This window comes from Aulonocara stuartgranti (assembly GCF_965226115.1).
Source record: "Aulonocara stuartgranti genome assembly, chromosome: 12".
Lineage (NCBI taxonomy): Eukaryota > Metazoa > Chordata > Actinopteri > Cichliformes > Cichlidae > Aulonocara > Aulonocara stuartgranti.
Genome location: NC_138948.1, coordinates 18700515 through 18723531, shown reverse-complemented (window position 1 = coordinate 18723531; position 23017 = coordinate 18700515). Strand labels below are relative to the sequence as shown.

Genomic DNA, 23017 nt, shown 5'->3' with positions numbered 1-23017 from the left:
AGAGAAAAATCTTTCACATGTATATTATCAAATCTGTTTGGTGCATTAATTTGTTTTCCTGGTATTCGGCACTCTATTGGGTCTTGTTTTTCTTACATGAAACTATTTTAACCAACTCACAACTGCAGTTTCATAACTGCAGCTAAAGTTGGGGAAGTACAATATCTGATGGCCTAGTTCAGCAAAGATGATTCAGACACTTTGGTTTCTGTGAATCGAGTTTATAAATATAACTTTATGACACTTGATCTGTCCATTCTGAGAAACAAGCCATTTCTTCTCATTTAATTCACACGCAGCTAAAATTATGGTTCTTGTGCAGCTTAAACAAGTCCTTGAATCATTGAAAACACATAAATGATACAAATTGCATTTAAAAACATGCATTGGTTTATATATCTTTATATAATGTTTTCTGAGGGGCAACAGTTTGAGTGTATAAACACATATTTAATCTCATATTTCTCAGACCTTTTTGCATACATGAACACAATCTGTAGAACACTATGCAAAAGTCTTGATCCACCCCTCAATTTAAAAAAATTTTTTTTGCAGAAAAATGCATCCACCGATTTATTGAAGCACAGTCTGGTCTTTCTTAGACAAGGGAGTCTGTCAAACTGTGTTAGTATATTGACCTTTCTTTGATTAAACTGAAAAAATAGGAACAAATTCTTAGTTTTTGCTTCTAGTAACAAAGTCCCAAAAGATACAATTTAAACATGGTTCTTTGGCAAGTTGTCTATAATGCTAGGGCAACACTGATTCATACCTTGAGTTAGGTTCCTTGAACAAGGACCGGACTAAATCTGGACACCAGTTTCACATAATGGCTATTTTAGATGAAAATGAAACCGTCATTTTAACACAAAGCCACGCAGAGAATACAAAGTCTTCCGTTTCCCATGAGGCAAGTGAGTTTGAAAAGGAAGTCTCGTGACATTAATTTAATGCGCTCCTCTCTGGGAACAGATGAGCTTTATAAGTCCATTTAAGGGCACACCATGTGTGGCTAAACCACTAACAAGTAAACTTGCTGAGCGTTCTTGATGGGCAAACGTGATACATAATCTCTGCACACTTGAATGAGTGACAGCTGCAAAGGAGAAGAAAAAACTGGAGGACCAAAATGTATAAATCTTTTGAAAAATTCAGAATGGATAAAGTTCAGCTCGGATCGGTCTCACTGTGAGTGCACACTTCCTCTCAAATATCACACAGTCACTTCTAACAGCGAGTGACGGGAAGTAGTCCATCAGAAACAAGACCAGTGTTTAAAAAAAAAAAGTTGATGAACCAAAGAAGTACGACTGAGATAAGGAAGCTGTTTCATATAAATGTGAAAGTAACAAGTATTTAAAAAGAAAACAGAAATAACTTTAGGAAAATGTGAGCACAGCAAGTAGGTCCCGCGTTCGAAACCACCATCTGGTCGGGACCTTTCTGGGTGGAGTTCATATTTTCTCTCTGAGTACTCCGGCTTCCTCCCACAGTCCAAAGACATGCAGTTAGTGGGGTTAGATTCTAAACTGCCCATCGGTGCAAATGGTTGTCTTAGCCCTGCGTCAGATTGGTGACCTGTTCAGGGTGAACCCTGCCTCTCGCCCTGTGGGAGCTGGATGACCGAGTTTGGTGTGGAAGAACTTGACTCCCATAAATCCCATAAACACCTCTAAATCTTTTACAAAGCCTTTTCAGAAGAGTTGAAGTTATAGCTGCAAAGGTTCGGCCAACATCGTATAAAATTCCATGAAGTAAGATTGGTTTGTTCCTTAATGTGTGTGACGGCAGATGAGCTGATACTTTTGGCAACACAGTGTACATCATTTATTAGGATTACTGCTCCTCTTTCTTTTAGAACCGATGTGCGACAGTACTTTAGCTTCAAAATATTGTACAAAGTGTGGCTGTGCAATGAAAATCAACAGTTAAACTCAATACACATCCTAGGAAACAAACTTGGAGTTACAGTGGAAAATAAAAGTTGACATGTGATCTGCTGCTTCTAAATAGCTCATCTCCACAGTTTTCATAAATGAATAGTTTATTCAAATATTACAGCTGAAAGATAAATGTGAAGTGCAAATACTGCATCTCAGCCTAAAGCAGACCAAGGAGGATTATACAAACACGGCTGAAGCAACAGTGCTGGTTCATCTCAATACTCCGTGTTGCATGTTAAGAAAGTCCTGAAAAACAAATGAAATCATTAATGCACACAGGTGAAGTGCTTTTAGCTAATAAAAAGAAACTTCTACTTCACATCAAACATGTGTAGCCTTTACGTTCCACTAAACTCGGCCCAAGATATCGGCTTCAGTTACCTTCAGGCAGCTGGATGACAACGAGCCATTTGTCAGGGTTTTCCCTCGCTGACGCTCTCTGTGTTTCATGTACTCACGAGCGAGTGATTCAGCATCATCATGGCTGCAGGGAAGATTGAAGAGCACAGACAACTAAAGTCATGCAACTTTAACCGGTTTAAGACATCTGTTTCTAACACAGTTCTAAGTGCGAGCATTTAAACTAAACTGGAAGCAAAAATCTGAATTTCGAGCTACAACCTGAGACTGTAGGATAACATTAAGAGTAAGTAAGAGTAACAGTAAGAGCTAGCGTTTTTAAATAACAGCCAGTCTATGACAACCTCTTCCAGTTAAAAGGTTTGAGATATGAAGACAAAATAAAAAAAAAAATAAAAAAAATGAACAAACTGAGCCAAAATGCAGTGTGTGAAAACCTGCTTTCATTTCAATTGAGAGGCTAAGTAGCAGCCAGGTGCTGCTAATCAAAAGCATTTGAGTAAATGACCATCAGCAGATATCAGCACCTCTATGAAAGCAGATGTTTTGGCAGTTTGCAGGTCAGGAGTATTCAGGATTCACCATTAACTTAGTATATCAAAGTATTCTAGAGTCACAACAGCTGAAGCCAGAATAATGGGCCTCATTTACTAATATTTGGGTGGAAATGTTTTTATCATGTGCAACAAATTAGTTTGCATGCAAAATTACAGTCAGATTCAGAAACCTGCAAACTGGCCTATTTTATTCTCACCACTGTGGGTATGTTAGTAAATCAGAATAGTTCAAAACCAGCAGCCTTGTGGGAGCCCCATATAATTTGCCTATTATCTGCGCACTTCCCCGCCATGGCTTCTCAACATAAGTGAACACACTTAGCTCCAAGTGAAGAGAAAGTGGTGACGATGTTATAAGACAGAATCCTGCACCTCTGAGGCAAGAAACAAGAAGAAAGTCTGACCATATAAAATTAAATAACAGTGTCTGGATGCTGAAAGAGGAAGCCAGAAGAGACCAAAGAAGTTTCAAAAATAATAAATAAAATAAGCACGCAGGCCTGAAATAACAGAATATAATTTCTCCTGAGAGATTCCCTGTGCACCAAAGTTTGGAATCAAAGTTGACATAAAAACAAAATACCACAAGGAATAAAAAGATTAAAACAGGTGGAGGCCGAGGAACCATGTGATCCATCAGCCCCACATGAGAACCTCGCGAGCTTCGGGTAGTGACTGAAAGAATCGGATGCACAAATAAGCTTCCACCAAAGGGTGGCTGTGCTTCCCCTTGGCGATAGTATTTTGTTTTCTTCACGTGCCTTTTTTGTAGTCCTGAGCATTTTGTGGCTTAATGCGTTTTAGAAAGCTATGAATAAAAACCAAAATTCAATGATAATTGCTAATGATTGTTAGTAGTAGTAGTAGTAGTAGTAGTAGTAGTAGTAGTAGTAGTAGTAGTCTTACTCATTTTACAGATTTGTGTTCAAATTCATAAGGCAGCCAGGTGTTTGTTGTACGTATGTTTGGTCAGAGGAACTGACCTAAACTAAATTTGTTCCTAAAATACAAAAATATTGATAAATCACAGATTTGTGCATATGCACTGTGAATGAGTAAATGAGGCCCAATGATCCCAAGCACTGCAACAAATCTACGCTGAATGGTTGAAATAGAAAAACACCAAGATTTTGCACTGATCCGGTCAAAGAGCAGACCTCATCCTGATTTAAATGCTGTGGTCAGATCTTAAGACAGAACATCTGCAAACCTCAATAAACTGAATTAAAAAATGTGCAATTCACTTGTATTTTTATTTTTATTCCTATTTATTCTATTCATCCCCTTTGTATATTTTATTTATATATGTCTCTGTATTTATATATGTGTGTGTGTGTGTGTGTGTGTGTGTGTGTGTGTGTGTGTGTATATATATATAATATTCTGTAACTCTAACTTCTGTTGGTGCTGTGCTTTTGGAAACCGAATTTCCCAGAGAAACTCACCCGAGGGATTAATAAAGTTTTATCTTATCTTATCTTCTTATCTAAAACCAAACTCAATGTTCAGATAAAGGTACAAGCAAACAGAATCATGGGGTGTAGTTAGTTTTCACATGCAGCGTCTGTGTTTTCTTTTTTCTCAATAAATGATGAACTAGCGTAATTATGTTGTGTTGTTGTTCATCTAACATTGTATCTAAATAATTTTAGAACCTGGGAACGACCAGATAATTTAAAAATTGTGCACTGATGCGTAAACTCTTAGACTTGAAAGAAGGTGGTATGCTCATTTTTCACACGACTGTGTGGTACTGTATCCCAATAACTTCCTGTTTTAAAAAGCTGATGTTTTTTTTCCTGTGCAAGTCTGAGGCCCATGGTGAAATTGCAGATTGGGGATCTGGCCATTACAGATCAATGCAGAGGAGGCGTCTCAGTGCGTGGTTATAGACTGGATTTTTATGTGTATAATAATGAAAGCTTTAGATCACAGCTCATAGATATCATAGGCACATGTAGATCATTGTTAGTCTCCTTCCATTTATATGAGGGTTGGAAGGACAGGTACCCGCTCTTTATATCCTTGTATGGATGATTACATCAGGTTTTAGACTTTTTAGATCACAGCACTATGCATCAGTTTATTGTTGATGTTTTTAAACCATCTCTATAGAAAAGTTTTTGTTGCTTTCCTATGAAAGGTTGAGCGGTGTGAATCTCACCAGTTCTGGCTGATCAGATAGTCCACCAAATCTTTCACTTGGTTAGGCTGCCCACTCGACACTATGAGCTGCTTCAGATGGCTGAAGTGTTTCGTCTTCAGCAGTTTCTGATGCTGTCCATTCTGGCTGATGAAAGTTAACACAGTCTCCCTGACCTGATGGATCATTAAGAAAATTAAGTCATGTAGTATAAGACATTAAATATATAACATAATATACTCTATAATTTTGTTTATATGAGAATCACAATGAAGAATGCAGATGAATTTCATTTCATCAGATGTTACAAAACAGCAAATCTGCTCACGTGAAGATTGGGTTTATTTCTGTGTTTGGTTAGCAACACTGTTTTTCCGACAAACAAAAAAATATCTTTCATAATTTCACACCATCTTATCAGCTGATCAGACTTCCTGTTTAACAGTTTTAAGGAGTGTGCTGATACTCAGAAATATTAATGTCTAAAAAATAAAAAGAATTCTATTTTTAAAATATATTTAGAAACAAAGAAAGATTAAATGAAATGACAATGTAGCTGAAGTGGACATTTCTAAATGAAAGTAAAATGTGGTAACAAGTGTTAAAGGCAGTTAAATCTGTAAGCAGTGGAAAGACGTCACATCTAACCTGTGAAGGAATACCAGCGAGTTCCCCGGTGTTCATAAGCTCGTCCACCTGCTCGAGCACGGCGAGCGGGTTGCAGACAGACAGGAAACCCTGCAAACAACAACAAAAAAAAGAGTCAGAGCCTAAACTACACGTTTACTTCTCACATGTATTTAAATGGATGCACTGACCTGGACCTGCTGCTCCTTCTTACTAGCACAGGGAATTAGAAGGAGCGTTCCCAGGGCGAAGGCTGGCAGATTGAACTGTGCAAAGCGATTGGCAATTCCGATCAAATCCAGATTCAACAGAAATGGGCACCTCGGGAGGGAAAAGCAATGGCGAGACATTAGGAGTTAAGGTGAAGATTAGATGAAGCATTACTCAGGTCTAATACTAATTCAGAAATGAATCAGACGGAAGTAGTGTGTTTATAAACTGTCCAAAATATTAAACGAACACTTAGAAAACACAATGGGGAAGGAATTATGCTGGACATCCATCCATCTATCTGTCTGAAATGGACTAGGTAATATGTTAGAAAAGGCAGAATGCCACATTCAAAGAGACCCTGAAAATCAAAGTAAAAAAAATCAATAAAAAAAAGATGCAACAAGTTAGTCCAGTTTTCAAAGATTTCACTGCAGCAACTCAGAATGGCACTCAGTAGTTTGTATGGCCCCCACAAGCCTGAATGCATGCCTGAAAATATCATAATGCGCAGCATAACGTTCTCCACCGCTGCTCCTGACATTTTCACATGCGTCTCATGTCCACAGGGTGAAGCTGGTCTCATCTTTGAAAAGCACAGTGCACTAGTGGTGGACCTGCCAGTTCTGGTATTCTGTCCAGCTCTTCTAGATTAACTATCTCTTTCTTAGAATCTCCATGCTCTTGAGACTGTTGTTGGACTACCTGTGCACTCTCTCTGCAAGGACCAGGTATCACCTCATGTTTCCAGTAGTGACGCTGACACCAAATGAAAAACCAGTCAGAAAAAATAAGGGAAAAATGTCAGTGGACTCCACCTATAAAACCATTCCCTTTTGGAGGCTGTCTCATTGTCGGACCCTGTAGTGCACCTGTTGTTATTGGTATCAGGAGCATATCCTGACATATCCCTAGCTTACTTATTTCTAATATGCCACCTACTGAACATACAATTTTTTCAAGGCAGGCACAACCGGTGACTATTCATTGACTGTACTCAACCAGTATGGAAGAGCAATTCTTCAACACTTGTACCATCAATGCACAGATGCACAACAGCATGCATCGTGTCCACAGGTCATACCTCATTTTAGATCTCTTGTTTGAGCTTCTATTATAGTTGATGTATAATGCCTATTTAAAAACACTTGCTGACCAGTATATTTTAAGTGTGAACACTTTATATAGTCTTATCGAGTATTTGCATCTTTATCTACGTGCAAGGCCTCTTTTGTTTTTGTAGCACAGCCAGAGTTTTCAAGTCCTGATTGAAAAAGTTGTATCAAGATTTATTTTTGCTTTTAAATTAATAAAGAGTGTACGCACAGTATGCTGCCCTATTCAAACACAAGAAGTCCATGAAAGAATCAGTTTGGTGGTTATAGCTGAATGTGAGTGAGGCATACTTGAGGAGGAGAACAAATGTCCTGTAGAGCATCGCCTGCTGATCTGGACTCAGAGGAACAGAACCTGGTGCCAAAAAATAAGAACAAACAAACAAACAACTGCATTTAAAAGAAGAGCTGAACAGAGAAGAGCACACATGCATCATCAACTTTAAAAGGCTTCATAGGAAGCAGTTAGCTAGTGAAGTTACTATCAGGGAACTTATACTCAGTGACAGCATACCGTCATGTCCACATTAATGATCTGCACTGACCCTGCTTCAGGTAATCATCCCTACCATCCTCTATAAAACAGTAGTACTGTACAGATGAGCACATCTGTCAGATTCAACTCACATAAGTCTGTATTATTCTTGCAGCTGTTTCTCAGATTTGCCTAAACCTGTTATTTCTCAATGTAATTTGCACTACTCTCTTAGAGAGCTGACATGTTTCTCTTCTTTAAGTTAATCCAAGTTTTTTTTCTTTCTTTAAAAAAAAAAAAAATCACTGTTGCATATATAATTTCTTTTGCCCTTATACTTATTTTAGTACACCCCATTATCAGCTTTGCCTCAGAAACAGCTCACTTGTATGAAGTGGCGTACACAGCATTATTTGTTGTTAGATCTGATCAAGCCTGTCTTGGTTTTGGGGAATTGCTTATGGGTGGTTTCGAAATTCTGATGCTGAAAGGCTTAAGAGAAAGACTTCTCGAAAAAGTTTAAAGCAGCAAAATAAACTTCAGCTCCTACTTTTCTTCTTCGGTTTTTTTTATTTTTATGAACCTGCATTAAAGCCCTTACTCACGAGTCTCATTATTCTGACTTTTCAAGGGGAAGCTGTGGCTCATAAGGTAGAGTTATTAACCCAGTCTTTTACTGACCACAGCTCATGATGGGCAGTCCTACCTCATACATGCCTTTCTGTTATTGGGTTGCATTGCTGTAACTATACACAAAGCCTAAAGTTGCACCACTCTTGCCAAAACATTTCAACATAAAGTAATTTTTCATCTTTTACTTGCCAATGAAAGAGGAACAAGACACATGTAACTTGTTTGTACAAGTCTTAAGCCTGCAGGGTGAACAAGTTTGGGGCTAAAGCTTCCAATATGAAGAAAGTGGATATCTGAACATCAACGAGCACCAAGACAAGCAAATTTCAGTCATTTGCGTCGTACCTGAGACAAAAGGTGCCAGTATCATGCTCCTCCAGGTCCGTGAGAAACTTGAAATCTGCGGAGCACAAATAAAATAATTACTCGTTGTCAAACTGGAAAGTTATTTCTGGCACCGGACATCCTGTGGTGCAGTGGTTAAACCGTGCTCTACCAAATGCAATGCCACTGCTTTCGTTCCAACAAACACATAAACACACACATAAACAACCAAAGCCGATGCTCTGCACAAATGTCTGCGCATCAACTCCAGTGCTGCATTACTGTAAAGACATTAGGCATTTATGGTTTATGACACTTTAGAGAAAATGGTTTTACAAGTGAAAAAAATGCCTTTTTTCAATTCGTGAAATAAAAGTGATGAATTACCTCCCACAAAGCCGGAACAGCCACTATTGCCTCCAATACCTTCTGGAGGTGGCTGATCTGAGGAAGAGAAATATTTACATTCAGGTGTTACTTCCGAAACACAACCCAGCTTCTATTTAGGAATAATGTATTTATGGATCTTCAGCTTGAAAATATTTCCAAGTACTGGAGAAAAAAAACCCCTCTCATTTTACGCTACTTGTTTTTTGGGTCTTTGAATAAAAGCGTGATGCACGTTCTCACCAGGTTGAAGCCGAGCAGCTTCTGAAGCAGGTTGTTCCACAGCTGAGGGTCGTAAATCTGGTACTCCAGGCACAGGTCTGCCACCAACCGCACAGCCTGAAAGGATAAAAGGTGCTTCCGGTTTTGTGTCTGACATTTCTAACCCAATGAAGTAAAAGTAAGGAAACAAGCTGGGATAATTTGAATGTTGTCTGTGAGAAAGTACCTGAGGCTCATGACTGTGGTTCTTCCAAAGCCCTTTAACTAAACCCTCTTTGGGACTACTGAGGAAGGACTGAACTGTGTACGGGATGTTTAATGCTTCCAGTTGTGAGACAAAGATGTAACACTTCAGGTAATATCTGCATATGAATAGAAACCAGAGAAACATTAGTTACTATAGACCTACAGGCCATACAGGTACCGTTTAACTTTTAATGGATTCTTACGGGATTTTGGTGATGGGGATTTGCAGCTGAGCCTCCAGAATGGGTGCATCAGCGAGGCGGACGAGACAGAGTAGCGCTCGAGTCCAATGGCAGAAGGTCAGACGAGGCCCAGATGTGCTAAGCGGCTAGAGAAGGGAAATCAAACACAGATTTAGTTGGATTTTCCCCCCATTATTGCTTTTGTTTTGTTTTTTTCCCTTTAAACGCACCCAAGTTTCTGCAGTTAAGATAGGGCTCAGATGACGGACGGCATCTTGCATCGAGCAGGACTCCAGCATGTACACCACCCTGTAAGCATTAAAAACACAGTGAGTAGAATGACTACGCCAGTGGGTTCTCAACACAGAGCCAGAGAGAATTTAGAGCAACCAAGAAATCTTTATTTCATTCATACTGCAGATGCATGCAACATCTGTGGGCGCTGCTAAAGGCTTTTGTAAGAAAGAAAGAAAGAAAGAAAGAAAGAAAGCACTCTGTAAACAGTAACTGATATCTTAGGGTTGCACTTGCATGTCTGCGGCTGCTCTGTCGTACATGTGAGCTTTGAGGTCTCGATCTGTGGTTGCCTATGAGGGCAGAGTTGACAGCTGAGCAGAAGACACACTGCAGTGTCACTGCTAACATCCTTTGTAACTCAAAGGTAAACTATCCCGTTTTAACGAATTATAATTAAGAAAAAAGAAAAGTAGTAAGAATGGAAAAAGTGACTGCGCTACCTCATCAAGTCTGGGTCCTCCTCAATGTTGCTGACACAGTCACTATACCCAATATCCTAATTAAATAAGAAGAAAGAAAAAAGTTTAGTTGCACTAAACACACAGCAGCAAATCTGATAACACACAAAACAATAAAAAGGCAGAGAGATAAGATAAAGCTACGACTGACAAACCTTGACCACAGCCGGGCCCGTCTTGCAGATCCATTTTTCTAACAACATGGTACGGATTTTTAGAAGATCCACATTATTGACTGTGGCTATTTCTTTAACTGCACCATGTATATCTGAGAAATAGAGAGACCTGGTTATATATTTAGGGAAAAAGCGAGCATTCATTTACCTACTGCGTTGATAAGTGTGCTCACCTGGATACGTCTGACCTCCTGACTCTTTGTAACGCTGTTCCACACTGCTGTGCTCGTACAGGGCCATTATGAGCCTGCCTGGCAGCCCAGACAGCTTCATCAGCTCTGGGCTGTTCAGCTGACTGGATATTAAAGTATTCTCAGTGGCTGAGCGCTGAAACTGTAGCTTCAGCTTGGACAGAAAGGTGTCTCCTCTGGCCCGTGCTACCTCCTGTGTGAGGTCAGAGGAGGAGAAGGAGAGGAAAAAAAAAATCATCAACTAATGTGTAAAAAACTTTTTAGATGGGCATTTGAGACATTTCAGAATGTGAACAATTCAAAGACTGACATCAAGGTGTGGATCCTTTAACCAAGTGTCTCCAAGTGCCAAACAGAACCTGAGTGACTGTGTCTTCTCATAGCCTGTAGAGAAGAGGAAACAGCTAAGTGCATCTATACAAACACCCCTCACAGTCCAGCGTAGAGTCAAACGTGCAGCTCAAACCTGGCGGAAGCTCCTGGGTTATCTTGTGGGCCGTGGCAGCAGCCCACTCCGGGCTTTGGATACATTTGATGTACTTCATCATAGTCTTCGCCACCTTGAAAGTCTCCTTGTTTTGACAATGCCCCTGACCCATTTTCCTTTGCTCTAAGATTAACGGCTTCATTTTCTTCTCAAAGACATGGTTTGCTGCTGACATGTAGAGCTTGTCAAGGCTCACCTGTGGAGCAACAGGATGGTTTTAACAGCCTAAATTACCTCATTTTATGAATAAAAGAATATTTTCTGTGATTAAACAGACTAAGGCCGTGGTTTAGATTAGCGTGGCTTTACCTTCATGAGTTTGCTAATCAGCAGAAGTGTGGGGAAGGTCTCCTCGCTGAGCTCAGGACCTAAACAAAGAAGAATATTTTAACTTCATCAGTTTTAAACCATCTCATCAACTCTACCAGTATACTTCTGTCTGTAACTCAAAAGGCTTTTAATGAAAAATGATAAAAACTTTGTTGGAGTGTAGAGTGGGGTCATGTTAACAATCCATTAAAAATTGGCTTAAGTCAACCAAAGCCTTTGAACTATAATTCTTAAATTTTTGGTGTGTTTCACTTTTGACCTCTGGCCTGTTCTTCCAGGTCAAATAAGGTCAAACCTTAATAAAATGTCTTTAAAACTATGATTAAAGAGAATGAGCTACCTAGTTAGTTAGAAATATACTGTATTGTAATATTATATAATAAGCTTAAGTTATTGATGTCCACTTACAATACAATACCCTTAAAAGTAAATACTGACCACAAATGGAGCTTTTTGCTTCTGGTCTATGATAATTATTATTTTAAAAGTAATAGATGCCAGTGTGCAAACATGTTCACAGTTCAGGAGAAGTGCTGAAATTACTTCCTTTTAGACAACACCTACATTATAACAACTTTCTACCACTGCAGATGTGATGAAGATAAGTTTATGAGCATTAATACTGAGGTGTGAAAAGGTAACAGTGGTTAACTTACAGATAATCTTCCAGTAATGCTTGGTCTGCATAAGTAGGTGGAAGGGAAGTCTGCTGCTGGAAAGGGCGTTTGGCAGCAGACCGGTTTCGAGAAGATGCGTGTTCTCCACGTCTGTGGGAGGAGAGACTCGCGTGTAGGACTTCAGATGCTGCAGGAGACCCATCGCCTGTGGGTTTAAAGTCAAATGTTTCAAGTCCCAACATTTCATTTTGAACACAGTGAACTACATAGGCTTGAATATGCCAGTGTGTTTGGTTTTTACCTGACCCACAGAGAGGCTGGTCACGTTCTCATCTGCAGCCTGTATGATCTTCAGCACCACTTCTATTCTCTCGTAGTTGTATGGGCTGAGCTGTATGAGAGGAAACGTTTTACAGATCAGCTCAACAGATTCTTGTAGGTTGGAATTTTATTTTTTTAATGTTTAAAAGTCTTAAAAACAGATAATTTTAGCGTATACTACATTTTAAATACAAAGACCTTGAATATGGCAGCACAGAGGTTGTCTGTGAGCTTGCTGGTGTTGTGTAACATTGGGATGATCTGCAGGACTCGATCCAGCGTGTCAGTGTGAGACAGAGGTTGCGCCTCCTCCTGACCGACAGCTGGATCACCTGCACCTTCCTCATCCTCCTGGAGCAGCAGTAAGGTGGTAATGTACTGGTTGATTACACTATCATGGTCCAGATTGTAGGTGCTGCAGAAAGGAAAAAAACAACTTTTAGCATAGCTGAGCGTGACACATACATGCACTCCAAGACAGGGTGGACATTTAAACACAGTCCAGACACATTTGTCCAACATGTTAGATGGTCAAAAGCGACAACAGGAGGAGCTGACCTGCAGTACTGGAGGATAATGTCTGGGGTGATTCTCTTGTTTTTCACTAAAACAGGGATCAGAGTGCTCTTCATCTCAGACCGCTGACGGAACACTGGCTGGATTGATATCTGGGAGAGAGACGCACAATAACAGATATGAAGTGACACAAAACAGGGAGAGAGAATGAAATACACAAAAAATTAAACAAATCTTTATAGACCTACACTGCTCAAAAAATTAAAGGAACACTTTTAAATCAGAGTACATTAGGTCAGTTTAGTAGGGGGGGAGTTGTTAAGTAGTTTCAGCTGCTTTGGTGTTATTAAAATTAACAGCAAGTGCACTAGTAGGGCAACAACCCCCACATTTTCCCTCTCCTCATCTTTTCTGACTGTTTTTCTTTTGTTGCTAGTTTTGCATTTGGCTAGCGTCAGTGTCACTGCTGGTAACATGAGGTAATACCTGCACTCTGCAGAGGGTGCACAGGTAGTCCAACTCCTCGTGGATGGCGCATGCATATGTGCCAGTGCCAGAAGGTTTGCTGTCTCCAAGAACAGTTTTAGTAGCATGGAGGAGATTCCAGGAGACAGACAGTTACTCTAGTAGAGCTGGACAGGACCATAGAAGGTCTTTAACCCAAAAGCAGGTTTGAGCACTGCCAGAGCTATAAAATTACATCCAGTAGGCCACTGGTGTGAATGACTTTGATTCGCCTGAGTGCACAATGTTCTCTACTGGGCGCTGTGCTCACTGCCTGGCACCATAGAGCCTGATTGGTATTAGCTATGAATACCAGAATTCAGGTCCACCACTTTTCACAAATGAAAGACGGGTTCACCCTCAGAACATGTGAGAGAAGTGAAAGGGTCTGGAGAGGGTAAGGAGAGCGTTAAGCTGCCTGTAACATCGTTCAGCATGACCAGTTTGGTGGTGAGTCAGTGATATGCCTGCGGAGGAAAATCAATGGAGGGAGGCAGAGACCTCTACAGGCTAGGCAGTGGTATCCTGATTGTCATTAGGTATCAGGATAAAATCCATGTCCCCGTGGTGCAGTGGGTCCTGGGTTCCTCCTGGTGCATGACAATGCTCAGCCTCATGTGGTGAGGCACAAGCATGTGGGGGCCATACAAACTGCTGAGTCAGCAACTCAGAGTTGCTGCACTGACATTTTTGCAAAATGGACTTTGATTTTGGGGCTGTCTTTGAATTAATATTGATCAAACATAGCGGCATCCATTCATATGTAACACATTATCTAGTCCATATCACTGTAGATATCAGCATGATTTTCCCATTGAGACCTGATGTGTTTTCTAAGTATTCCTTTAATGTGAGCATTGCATTTATTCAGACCAGAGTACCTTTGACCACCTGATTTAAATACTTCATTACCTCCAATTTGCCAAGCTTGATTCCCCACTCAGCATCAGTGATGACAGAGAGAAACCTCCTCTGTTCTTCTGCCTCATTATATAAACTACAGAGATTTGCTCCAATCCTCGCCACAGCCTGGAAGAATAAAACACCGTAAGGGATTTCTGGAATATAACATCGATTTTTCTACAAAATTGATAACTGCTTGATATAACTGATTCCCAAGTGTTTAATCTCAGGTTCTTTAGACAAACTTCAGCTGAATCTTTTCTGTAGTCAAAGGGAAAAAACAAAACGATATGACAAAGTCTGATATTTATGGACTCACTAACTGATACACAGAAATAATAAAGTCCGTTTTTGCCCATTTGTTTCTCTTAAATTTCACTTACTAAAAACAATAAAACATTTTTTTTAATTACATTTTTTTTAAAAAGAAGAGATTTTATTGCTTACCAAAATCTTGTCATAGTTTTGCCAGGTGTTGTCAATAACTTTCCACAGTATTTTGAAGACTTCTGCTTTGGAGAGGAGTGTACAGAGACCAATAGCCAAATCACAATCCACCACCCTCCAGTTTAACACCTGTAGCCAATAGACAGAAACATAGATGGCTATTTAAAATATACCAAAAATGCTGTTTATCTACTACAGAATTTTTGTGGTTTTGTGGACTTGGCTGACTCACCTTGTTCAACAGTGGCACAGCCACAGCATTCAGAGTAGACGTAGTTGTCTTCCTGTGATCGTTCAGGCACAGGTTGTACTTCTTAAGCTCTTGTGCGTCATAAAGCTGAGAGGAGATAATCATTTTCAGTATAACGTCTTGAGAAACACAACAAGCACCGCTGTGAATATCGCAGTTGTACCTGTAGGCTCAGCTTTATATCCATGACGTTTGAGGTGACGTGCTGCAGGCAGCTGCCGTACGCGTTGACCAGCACTCTGAGGGCCAATTCCAGCTGACTGCACTCCTGTAACATCTGTAGCATGTTGGCCAGGGGACCGAAGAGCGGCCGCAGGTAGTTTGAACCTGCATGCATGATGAGACATCAGGTCAACATACAAAACTGCAATTTGATAAAAAAACAAAACATAGAAAGCAGAGGACATTTTTTAATTTCAAATCTACCATCTTCAAATGAGCAGTGTGACAGACAGGAACAGTCCAGGGAGTACAATCTGGTATCTGGAAAAAAGGTCATAAGTTATAATAAGACTTCTGGTAAAAATAACACAAGTCAAGTATATTTAAGCATTTTTTGATAACGTCAAAGGTGGCCAAAGGGCTATAGACATTATATGACAGGCAGCATGAGAAATATGCAACATAAAAGTAATACGATCAAATCAGTTTGCAAAATTAAATAAATATCAGTAGTTAAAATCAATGGCATAGACCACTAAAAGTTGCCAAGCTTAAAAAAAAAACCCCAAAAAACAAAAAAACATTTAAGAGAAAATAAATCTGAGAATTTCTTACCTTGAGAAATAGGCAGCAAGCAGTTGGTAATCTCATACTGGACAGGCAGCACTGACACTGGGTCCAGAACAATGCAATCTTCATTAAAGACATCTTGAAAACTCCACTGAGACTGAGGGTCTTTTTCTGCCTCCGGTGTCAAATCCTGGAACGGTGCACAGTTTAAAAAGTATGAAAACATTTGCTTCACTCCGCAGCTTTGTGAGAGAGAAGCATTAAATAAATGCACGTTTATCAAAATCATGGATTATTTCTTACCATCCGCTTAAGAGATTCACAGTTAGAATTTTGTAATGATAATAATTTAGATGTCTACCAACAAATAAATCATTTTAAAAAATGAAGAGGCTAGAATATACAATTCTATGTCCAAAAAGTTTGTGTAAAATAAAAGTAAAACCCAAAGGCAATGATCTTCAAATCTCACGAACCCAGATGTCATTCAAATCACATAGAAAACATATGAAATATTTAAACTGAGAAAAAGTACAATTTCATGGAAAATATGAGCTTGTTTTGAATTTGATGGCAGTAATACAAAACAACTTGGTACAAGGCCACGTTTACCACAGTATAGCACCCCAAACAGTCTATAAGCATCGGCGATCTCAAGAGACCAGCTGCTGGACTTCTTGTGGAGGAATGTTGTCCCATTCTTGTCTCATATAGGATTCTAGCTGCTCAGCAGTCTGGTTTGTTGTATTTTTTTTATTTCATGATATGCCAAATGTTTTCAGCTGCTCAAATGTCTGGACTACAGGGAAGCCAGTTCTGCACCTGCAACTTCACCTTCAAGCCATGCTGTTGTAAAAGCTCCAATATGCAGCTTAGCATTGTTTCACTGAAATATGTAAGTCCCGCTTACATATGGGAGCACGTTATTTGAAAATCTGTATATACCTTCCAGCATTGATGGTGCCTTTTCAGATATGCAAGCTGCCAATTCCATAGCACCTCAATCTCTGAAACTCTTTTTACAGAAAATCTTGTTACTGGCCTGTTGCTGTTAAGCCTTTTGCTACATCCTCCTCTTTTTGAGACATGTTGCTGTCATCAAATTCAAAACAAACTAATATTGTTTTTCATCAAGTCGTGAAAAGTTTCAGTTTAAACATCTGAAATGTTTTCTTTGTTCTACTGGTTTATGTGATTTACACTGGATGAGAGGTAGGAAGATACTGACCTTGACGATAAAGCCATAGTTGTCTGATAACTGACACTGATGATAGACATCCATAGCAAACCGTGTGCATTTGCAAAGCTCCAAACAATCCAGGAGAAGATCTGTAACAGTTAATACAAGATAAACCTCAGAATTTGCAAACTTGCAAATTATATGAAAAGGTAAGGGGAATAAGACACGTTATGCTCACTTAGACCAGTTGAAAAAATTCCTTCTTCTAGATGTTTTTTTACATCTTGACTCTCCCTTTAAGTTGATTTTGTGATTGGATGCCCCTCACAAACAGAAGATATTAAAAAGTGCATCTCTCAATGACGTCCTACAGAGTCATTTAGCATTCAGAGCAGGCTGAAGCCTGAGGTTTTGGCTTTAAGAGCATTCACACGTAATTTAACACTTTGATTTTAAATATGAACACCACCTCTGTACCAGTCATAAACACAAAAGACTACTGGTAGTGGTATCCCTCAGCCTCGAGTAGATACACATATGATATCATGTTGGACCTGCTACTTTGCTTCATTCTGGTTTATCACATTTAAAAATGTAAGTGTCTTTGTCACTTGCTCACCTACTCATCTAGCAGAGTAACCACAAAACCCCACCAGCCTTTGTTGGCTGAGGGTAAAAAAAACAAAAACATCTCACCCAACTATATTTTCACTCTGTTGGGCTGAGGAAAGGCAGCTGCTTTAAAAAGACCAGACAAAGATAAGTGATAACTGTATTTTTTTTAAAATTTGTTTTAAGATAGTTAGGGTAAAAAAAATCCTGTCAAACTTTGATATCACGCATGTATTCACTTTTTACAGCAAAATATATTTTACAGTAAAACTATAGATCCAGGGCTGAGTCACTTTAGTGCAACTTTCACCTGTGTGAAATACTGTTGAACGTTTGTGATGCTTTCATGTGTTCTTTACCTGAATGACACACGGTGATAGCCTGACAGGCCAGATCATGAATCACTGCTGGCAAATCCATGTCATCAGGAAGCACCATGGGGACATCCGCCTCCAGCATATGGCATAACATCTTGGCAGCAGTAAACAAAACCTTCCCTGTGCTGCTGTTATAGTGGTGCTCATACAGCTCACTGAAAACATAGAGAGAAAGTGCAAATATGACTACAAGCAAGTTTTAAATGTTTAAATAATGCACCAGGTTTTTTTAAAAACCAAACAAAAAAGCTGGCTCTGTCAGTTTCTACATGCAAACCTCAGGATCTTGAGCGCCTTGTCAACTTTGCCAACTTTCAGAGCTCTCAAGGCCAAGTCGGACCACAGCTCCTGCTCGGTGCGCTGCAGCTGCCTCCCCAGACGGCGCAAACCAGCTTCTGTGGAGATCGTCTTGGTCTTGCCATCTGGATCGTTTGCTACAACTGGAGTTGTCGTGGCCTTCCCCTTACATGAACAGCGGCCACGGGTGTTTTCGTACGCTGTGATGTGATGTTCCTGGATCTGTTTTCGAATGTTTGGATCCTCATAGTTGGAGGGAGTGAAAAAAATATCAAAGTCCTCCTTAAGAAGAGAAAGATAATAAGTCTGGAGTTTAAAACAAAATCAAATAACAGATTTAGTAATGCTGAAAAACATTTGTTAAATGAAGCTCACCTGCAGGTGGGCGATCGCCTTGAACATGATGAGGTTGTTCTCACACTCGACGCTTTTTAGAGCATCATCTGCAATGAAACACGAGGCCCGGATTCACTCTTGAATAATCAGGTGCACATTTATTGCGTATCTTTTCAAAAAGCCTCGGATAGAAAACCAGTGTCACATCGTTTTAAACAATTTTAGCTCACAGAGACTTTTCTGAAACTTCCTTCAGTCAGCCAAAGAGCAGGAGGAACGAGTCATAAATATTACTTACGTTTTTGGATTATATGCAGGTATTTCAGAGTCTCCACCATCACCTGAGCTATCACCATCTGATGTTTCTTGTGCTATCAAAGAGGAAATTCAATTCAAACCAAATGATCATATGGTTACCATAACAACCTCCAATGTTTCCTGCTGCCATCTTAAGCTTTCGATTATAAGGTTATGCAGACGCAAAAGAAATTTAATGTTTGCAAAGGAAAGTTTAGCTAGAATGACTTCAATTCTTTTAAAATGCAACACTTTAATTGAACCTTAAAAATAAATAAGCATAAAATGCACTTCCACAAAGGTGACGTCTTCCCTTCTGTACCTCATCAGATATGTGTTCTTTGTCCTCCAGCTGCATCCTGGCCCACGATGTGAGACGCTCAATCACACACTCTGCCTCTGCAGAGGGCAGCTTCTTCAGGAGAGTCAAGATTTCCTCAGTCTGCAAAAAAACACAGTACAAAAAGTCCCATACAAAAATATCAGGAACACAGAAAAGCAAAATTAGTCAGTAACATGCGGTTAAAAACTCCTGTGAGGATTTACATACCTTGCTTTGGCCTATGAGGTGGATGACATACAGGTAATTTATCTGGGATGTTGGCAGTTTGTACGCCTCAGCTAACGTCAACGAGTCTTCCAAGGACATTGGCAAGTCTTGCTTGAGGATGTATCTAATCAGCGTCTGGGGAAAAACTGAGGTTATTTTACAGATAATAAGTTGCATATTACATAGAGCAGTCCGTACATACCATAATTTGGGTGCTGTTAGACAGGTTGAAGTTGCGGATGCCGTATCCCCTGAGAAGTTTCCTAATCTCCATCAGACGGTAGCTCTCCTTTAACAGCTCCTGTCTTTAAAAAAAAGAAAAGGGATTTTATTCAGTGTCTCACATTAACCTCCTAGGACCTGGTATCTACATATGTGGACATCACATTTTAGGTTGTCTAGACCACAATACTAAATTTTGCTCTACAAGGCCCAGATATCCACTTACGAGGACATTATACTGCCGCTGTTGTATTGAAATTTAAAACCAATGTCCTCATATGTGGATATTAGGCCCTTGTAGAGCAAAATCAGGTAAAAAGATAATTCTTTGTTTTTATATTCATCAGGTCCTAATCAGCACAAACAGCAATGAAAAGTTAAAAATGCATGCCATGAAAGAGTTCAGGTCTTAGGAGGTTAAAGGTACTTGAAGGAGACAATGATATAATCATACTTTGGTCCATCCATCTCTAGGTACTGCTGGACCAGTTTTTCCACCACATTACTCCACGGTACCACAGCCTTCTGCATGATCTCCAGCACAGCATCAACCATCAGCTGGAAGAGAACACCATGATGTGAGATTTTACAGCTCCCACTGGCTGCTAGGCTAATTTTTCACTCAAATATTTGTGCACATTAATTGTCTCGTCGTGTAGCATGTAACAGTAACAGTCACCTACATCAGTGTCAGTCATGCAGCCGAGCACGGCCACTGCTTTAGCTTCCCATTCAGTGAAAAGTGTCGTGGTCTGAGAACTGCAGCGATCCAGCAAATCCTAGTGAAGATTAGGGGGAGAAACACAAACACCATTGAGTATTTGATAAACTAGTTCCTCACGTGCATGAGGTTGCAATGGAATTTTACCTTGATGTATTGCAGAAGTAGCTCATCAAAAGGAATCTTGTGTTCTTCAGTGTACGGCCTGATGCTGTTTTCCACTGTGGCGGCGATTAGCTCCGGAGCCGGCACTTTGTCCAGCATGAAAAATGCCACACTCCACACAGTCTTCTTTTAAATTGTGAAAGAAGATAACGCAGTAAACATCAAGAAAACACATCCTCTACAAAAAATAATGCTGCAGTAGCCAGCTTCAGAAGCTGGGGATCAGACCACCAGGGCCCCCACTCCTTGCCGCTGACCCAGACACAGCAACCGACCCCCTACAGCAGGGTAGATATTAAAAAAAGACAAACCTTTTCAAAGACCGAAAGGGAAAGTGAGCAGTTGTATTTCTGATGTAGGTCCAGCAGCTGACGTAGGTTGGACACCAGGGATTTGAGGTTTTCCACCTCTTCTACACAATTACTGTTATCCTTAAAAAACAAAAGAAACAAACAAAAAACAATCAAAAAATTATCAGGAAATTAAACACAACATCATATTAATTAAGCTGCATTTTATTGAAACCGGTAGAGCCTAAAAACAAAACAAAAACCTACAGATTTCATCCATGTCCATAAAGAGGGCAGTCCAAGCCCAGCCAGGTCCAACCCATTCTGAGGCCAAGCACGCTGAAAACAAATAATGTGCATTTAGTGCAAGACTTCTCAAAGGCCTATTCTGAGACAGGGAAATATCTGTGTCCACTTAACAACATAATAAGATAAAGCTGAAATACGTTTCCCAGTTTATATAAATAAGTCCATATAAGAACTCATTTAAATTAGAGGTCTCTAAAGTTGTGGATGACTTCAGAAGCCTGGTTTTATTTAATCATTTCAGATCAATATCCTTTTGTCTTTACCTTTTCTGTTAGCTCCAGATTTCTTGCTTTCTGCTCGAGCCACTTTGCCAGGATTCTCTGCAGGGATATGGCGGCAGTGTCTTTATTAAGCATACCACTATACGTTAGAGACAATAGTATTTAGGAATGCAGGACTGTATCCTACCTGTCCTTGTGGTAACACTCTCCTCACAAAGGGAACAAAAACTGTCTTGAACCACAGGCAGAGATCCTGTGAGGGCAGGTCCTCTGGGATGGCACTGAGGATGGCTTCAAGGCTGCTCTCACCGAACTTGGTTGCAATCTGGCCCTGTCACAAAACATCGCAACACACCTTAACGCCATTGCCTAAACAATAACCACTGTTTTTGATTTAACCGGTGGATTTAATGATGTACGAAAAGTTTCTACACATATAAATGTGGTGATATAATAATGACCTCATATCTGAGCCAAAGAAGCTGTGCACCCTTCATGTCTCCTTCTCTTAGATGGCACAGGATGTCTCCGAGATCATCAGTGCTGTTCAGAAACTCAATCCAGGCGATTCCACTGTGGATGGTAAAGTAACCAACTAAAACCACTCAAAATTGTACTCAAACAAACAAACTCTGTATAACAAAATAATTCAGAATTGGACACTAAGACATTGATTTTACTTGAATTTTTCCACACTGTGGAGGCTGCAGAAGGTGGCCAGTCTGGCCAAGGCCTCCTGGATCTGTAAAGAGGAGTATCGCGTGGCAGCGTGGTTTAGCATCTTCTCTGCTGTCTCAAAGGTCGGCCATGGGGCCTTGAGGCAGTATTCCACCACATACTGCTCATCCTAGACCACGTGAAAAAATACATATATATAAATAAACAGTTGCTACTCAATAACTACTCAAGAAATGAACATTCTTTCATTTTTATCATAGTTTCATTTAATAGATAGAGACAAATATCAACCAAACATCCGGGATGAACACATTACATAAAAATTTACTTTAATTTGCATGTTACTGAGTGAAATATGTATTTAATCTCTAACCGAAATAAGCCCTTGTTAGGAAGCACAGCAGTTAAGATGTTTCTTGTTGTTGGTCACCAGGCCTTCCACACAAAAATTAGGGATTTTGGCTCCTCTTTAGAGAAACTCTCTAAATCCTTTAGGTTTCTTGTTTCAGCAGATTTAGCTAGGCCACTGAATGACCTTAATGTGCTTCTTCTTTAGCCACTCAATTGCTGCAATGGTGGTGTGTTTTGTTTCCACCTCTGTGCTTGACTGTGGAGATGGTATTCTTTGGGTCACACTCACCATTTCTGTTCAAACAAGGTGGATCAAGTTCATGCCCAAGAGCTTTAGTTTGGTTTCATCTGATTACACCACTTCCTGCTGCTCCCATGTAGTTCTGGCCAGACTGATCACCTTTCTCGCGATTATCCTCACATCATGAGATAAAACCTTCCATGGAGCTTATATACAGCTTTATATTTTTTTCTCCATTTACAACAAGTGTTTTTGAAATCAATTGACTGACACAAGAAATCAGAACTCTGGCTGGGCTGTAGGGAATCAAATCCTTATTTCACTCTATGACATGAAAATCAATGTATAATGTTTATGTAATGTCTTTTTTTCAAACTTACAAACTCAGCAGGGGATCAAATAGGGCGATATGACCAAAATCTCATATCCCGATATAAGAATTCTATCGTCCGATAACGATATAAATCATAAAAATGTAACATTTTCTGTAAATTCTGTGAATCTTGGGCAGCTCGTC

At 39.8% G+C, this 23017-nt stretch overlaps 1 protein-coding gene across 3 annotated transcripts in view; it reads right to left on the bottom strand.

The window, feature by feature from the left end:
* Nucleotides 1–1944: 1944 nt before the first annotated feature.
* The window catches only part of kntc1 (kinetochore associated 1), a 28152-nt gene continuing 7079 nt past the window's right edge, over nt 1945–23017 (bottom strand). For 2 of the 3 annotated variants that reach the window (XM_082554141.1, XM_082554140.1), the window contains exons 18-62: nt 21911–22077; nt 21692–21803; nt 21418–21561; nt 21273–21329; nt 20968–21039; nt 20722–20841; nt 20393–20536; nt 20208–20303; nt 19979–20082; nt 19505–19607; nt 19303–19437; nt 19075–19194; nt 18754–18826; nt 18495–18562; nt 18100–18401; nt 17805–17977; nt 16882–16982; nt 15699–15843; nt 15348–15404; nt 15085–15248; nt 14904–15008; nt 14672–14800; nt 14234–14350; nt 12860–12969; nt 12500–12716; nt 12282–12371; nt 12020–12185; nt 11343–11401; nt 11013–11229; nt 10857–10930; nt 10529–10739; nt 10335–10447; nt 10162–10217; nt 9655–9733; nt 9446–9570; nt 9223–9358; nt 9018–9113; nt 8775–8831; nt 8409–8463; nt 7247–7310; nt 5822–5951; nt 5652–5741; nt 5025–5179; nt 2325–2427; nt 1945–2189 (exon numbers count right to left, since the gene is read on the bottom strand). In XM_082554141.1, the coding sequence (XP_082410267.1) occupies nt 2154–2189; nt 2325–2427; nt 5025–5179; nt 5652–5741; nt 5822–5951; nt 7247–7310; nt 8409–8463; nt 8775–8831; nt 9018–9113; nt 9223–9358; nt 9446–9570; nt 9655–9733; nt 10162–10217; nt 10335–10447; nt 10529–10739; nt 10857–10930; nt 11013–11229; nt 11343–11401; nt 12020–12185; nt 12282–12371; nt 12500–12716; nt 12860–12969; nt 14234–14350; nt 14672–14800; nt 14904–15008; nt 15085–15248; nt 15348–15404; nt 15699–15843; nt 16882–16982; nt 17805–17977; nt 18100–18401; nt 18495–18562; nt 18754–18826; nt 19075–19194; nt 19303–19437; nt 19505–19607; nt 19979–20082; nt 20208–20303; nt 20393–20536; nt 20722–20841; nt 20968–21039; nt 21273–21329; nt 21418–21561; nt 21692–21803; nt 21911–22077 (5247 nt within the window). In that variant the 3' untranslated portion in view covers nt 1945–2153. The remainder of the gene's footprint in view (nt 2190–2324; nt 2428–5024; nt 5180–5651; nt 5742–5821; nt 5952–7246; nt 7311–8408; nt 8464–8774; nt 8832–9017; nt 9114–9222; nt 9359–9445; nt 9571–9654; nt 9734–10161; nt 10218–10334; nt 10448–10528; nt 10740–10856; nt 10931–11012; nt 11230–11342; nt 11402–12019; nt 12186–12281; nt 12372–12499; nt 12717–12859; nt 12970–14233; nt 14351–14671; nt 14801–14903; nt 15009–15084; nt 15249–15347; nt 15405–15698; nt 15844–16881; nt 16983–17804; nt 17978–18099; nt 18402–18494; nt 18563–18753; nt 18827–19074; nt 19195–19302; nt 19438–19504; nt 19608–19978; nt 20083–20207; nt 20304–20392; nt 20537–20721; nt 20842–20967; nt 21040–21272; nt 21330–21417; nt 21562–21691; nt 21804–21910; nt 22078–23017) is intronic. The other variant, XM_082554142.1, reaches the window with a different exon arrangement.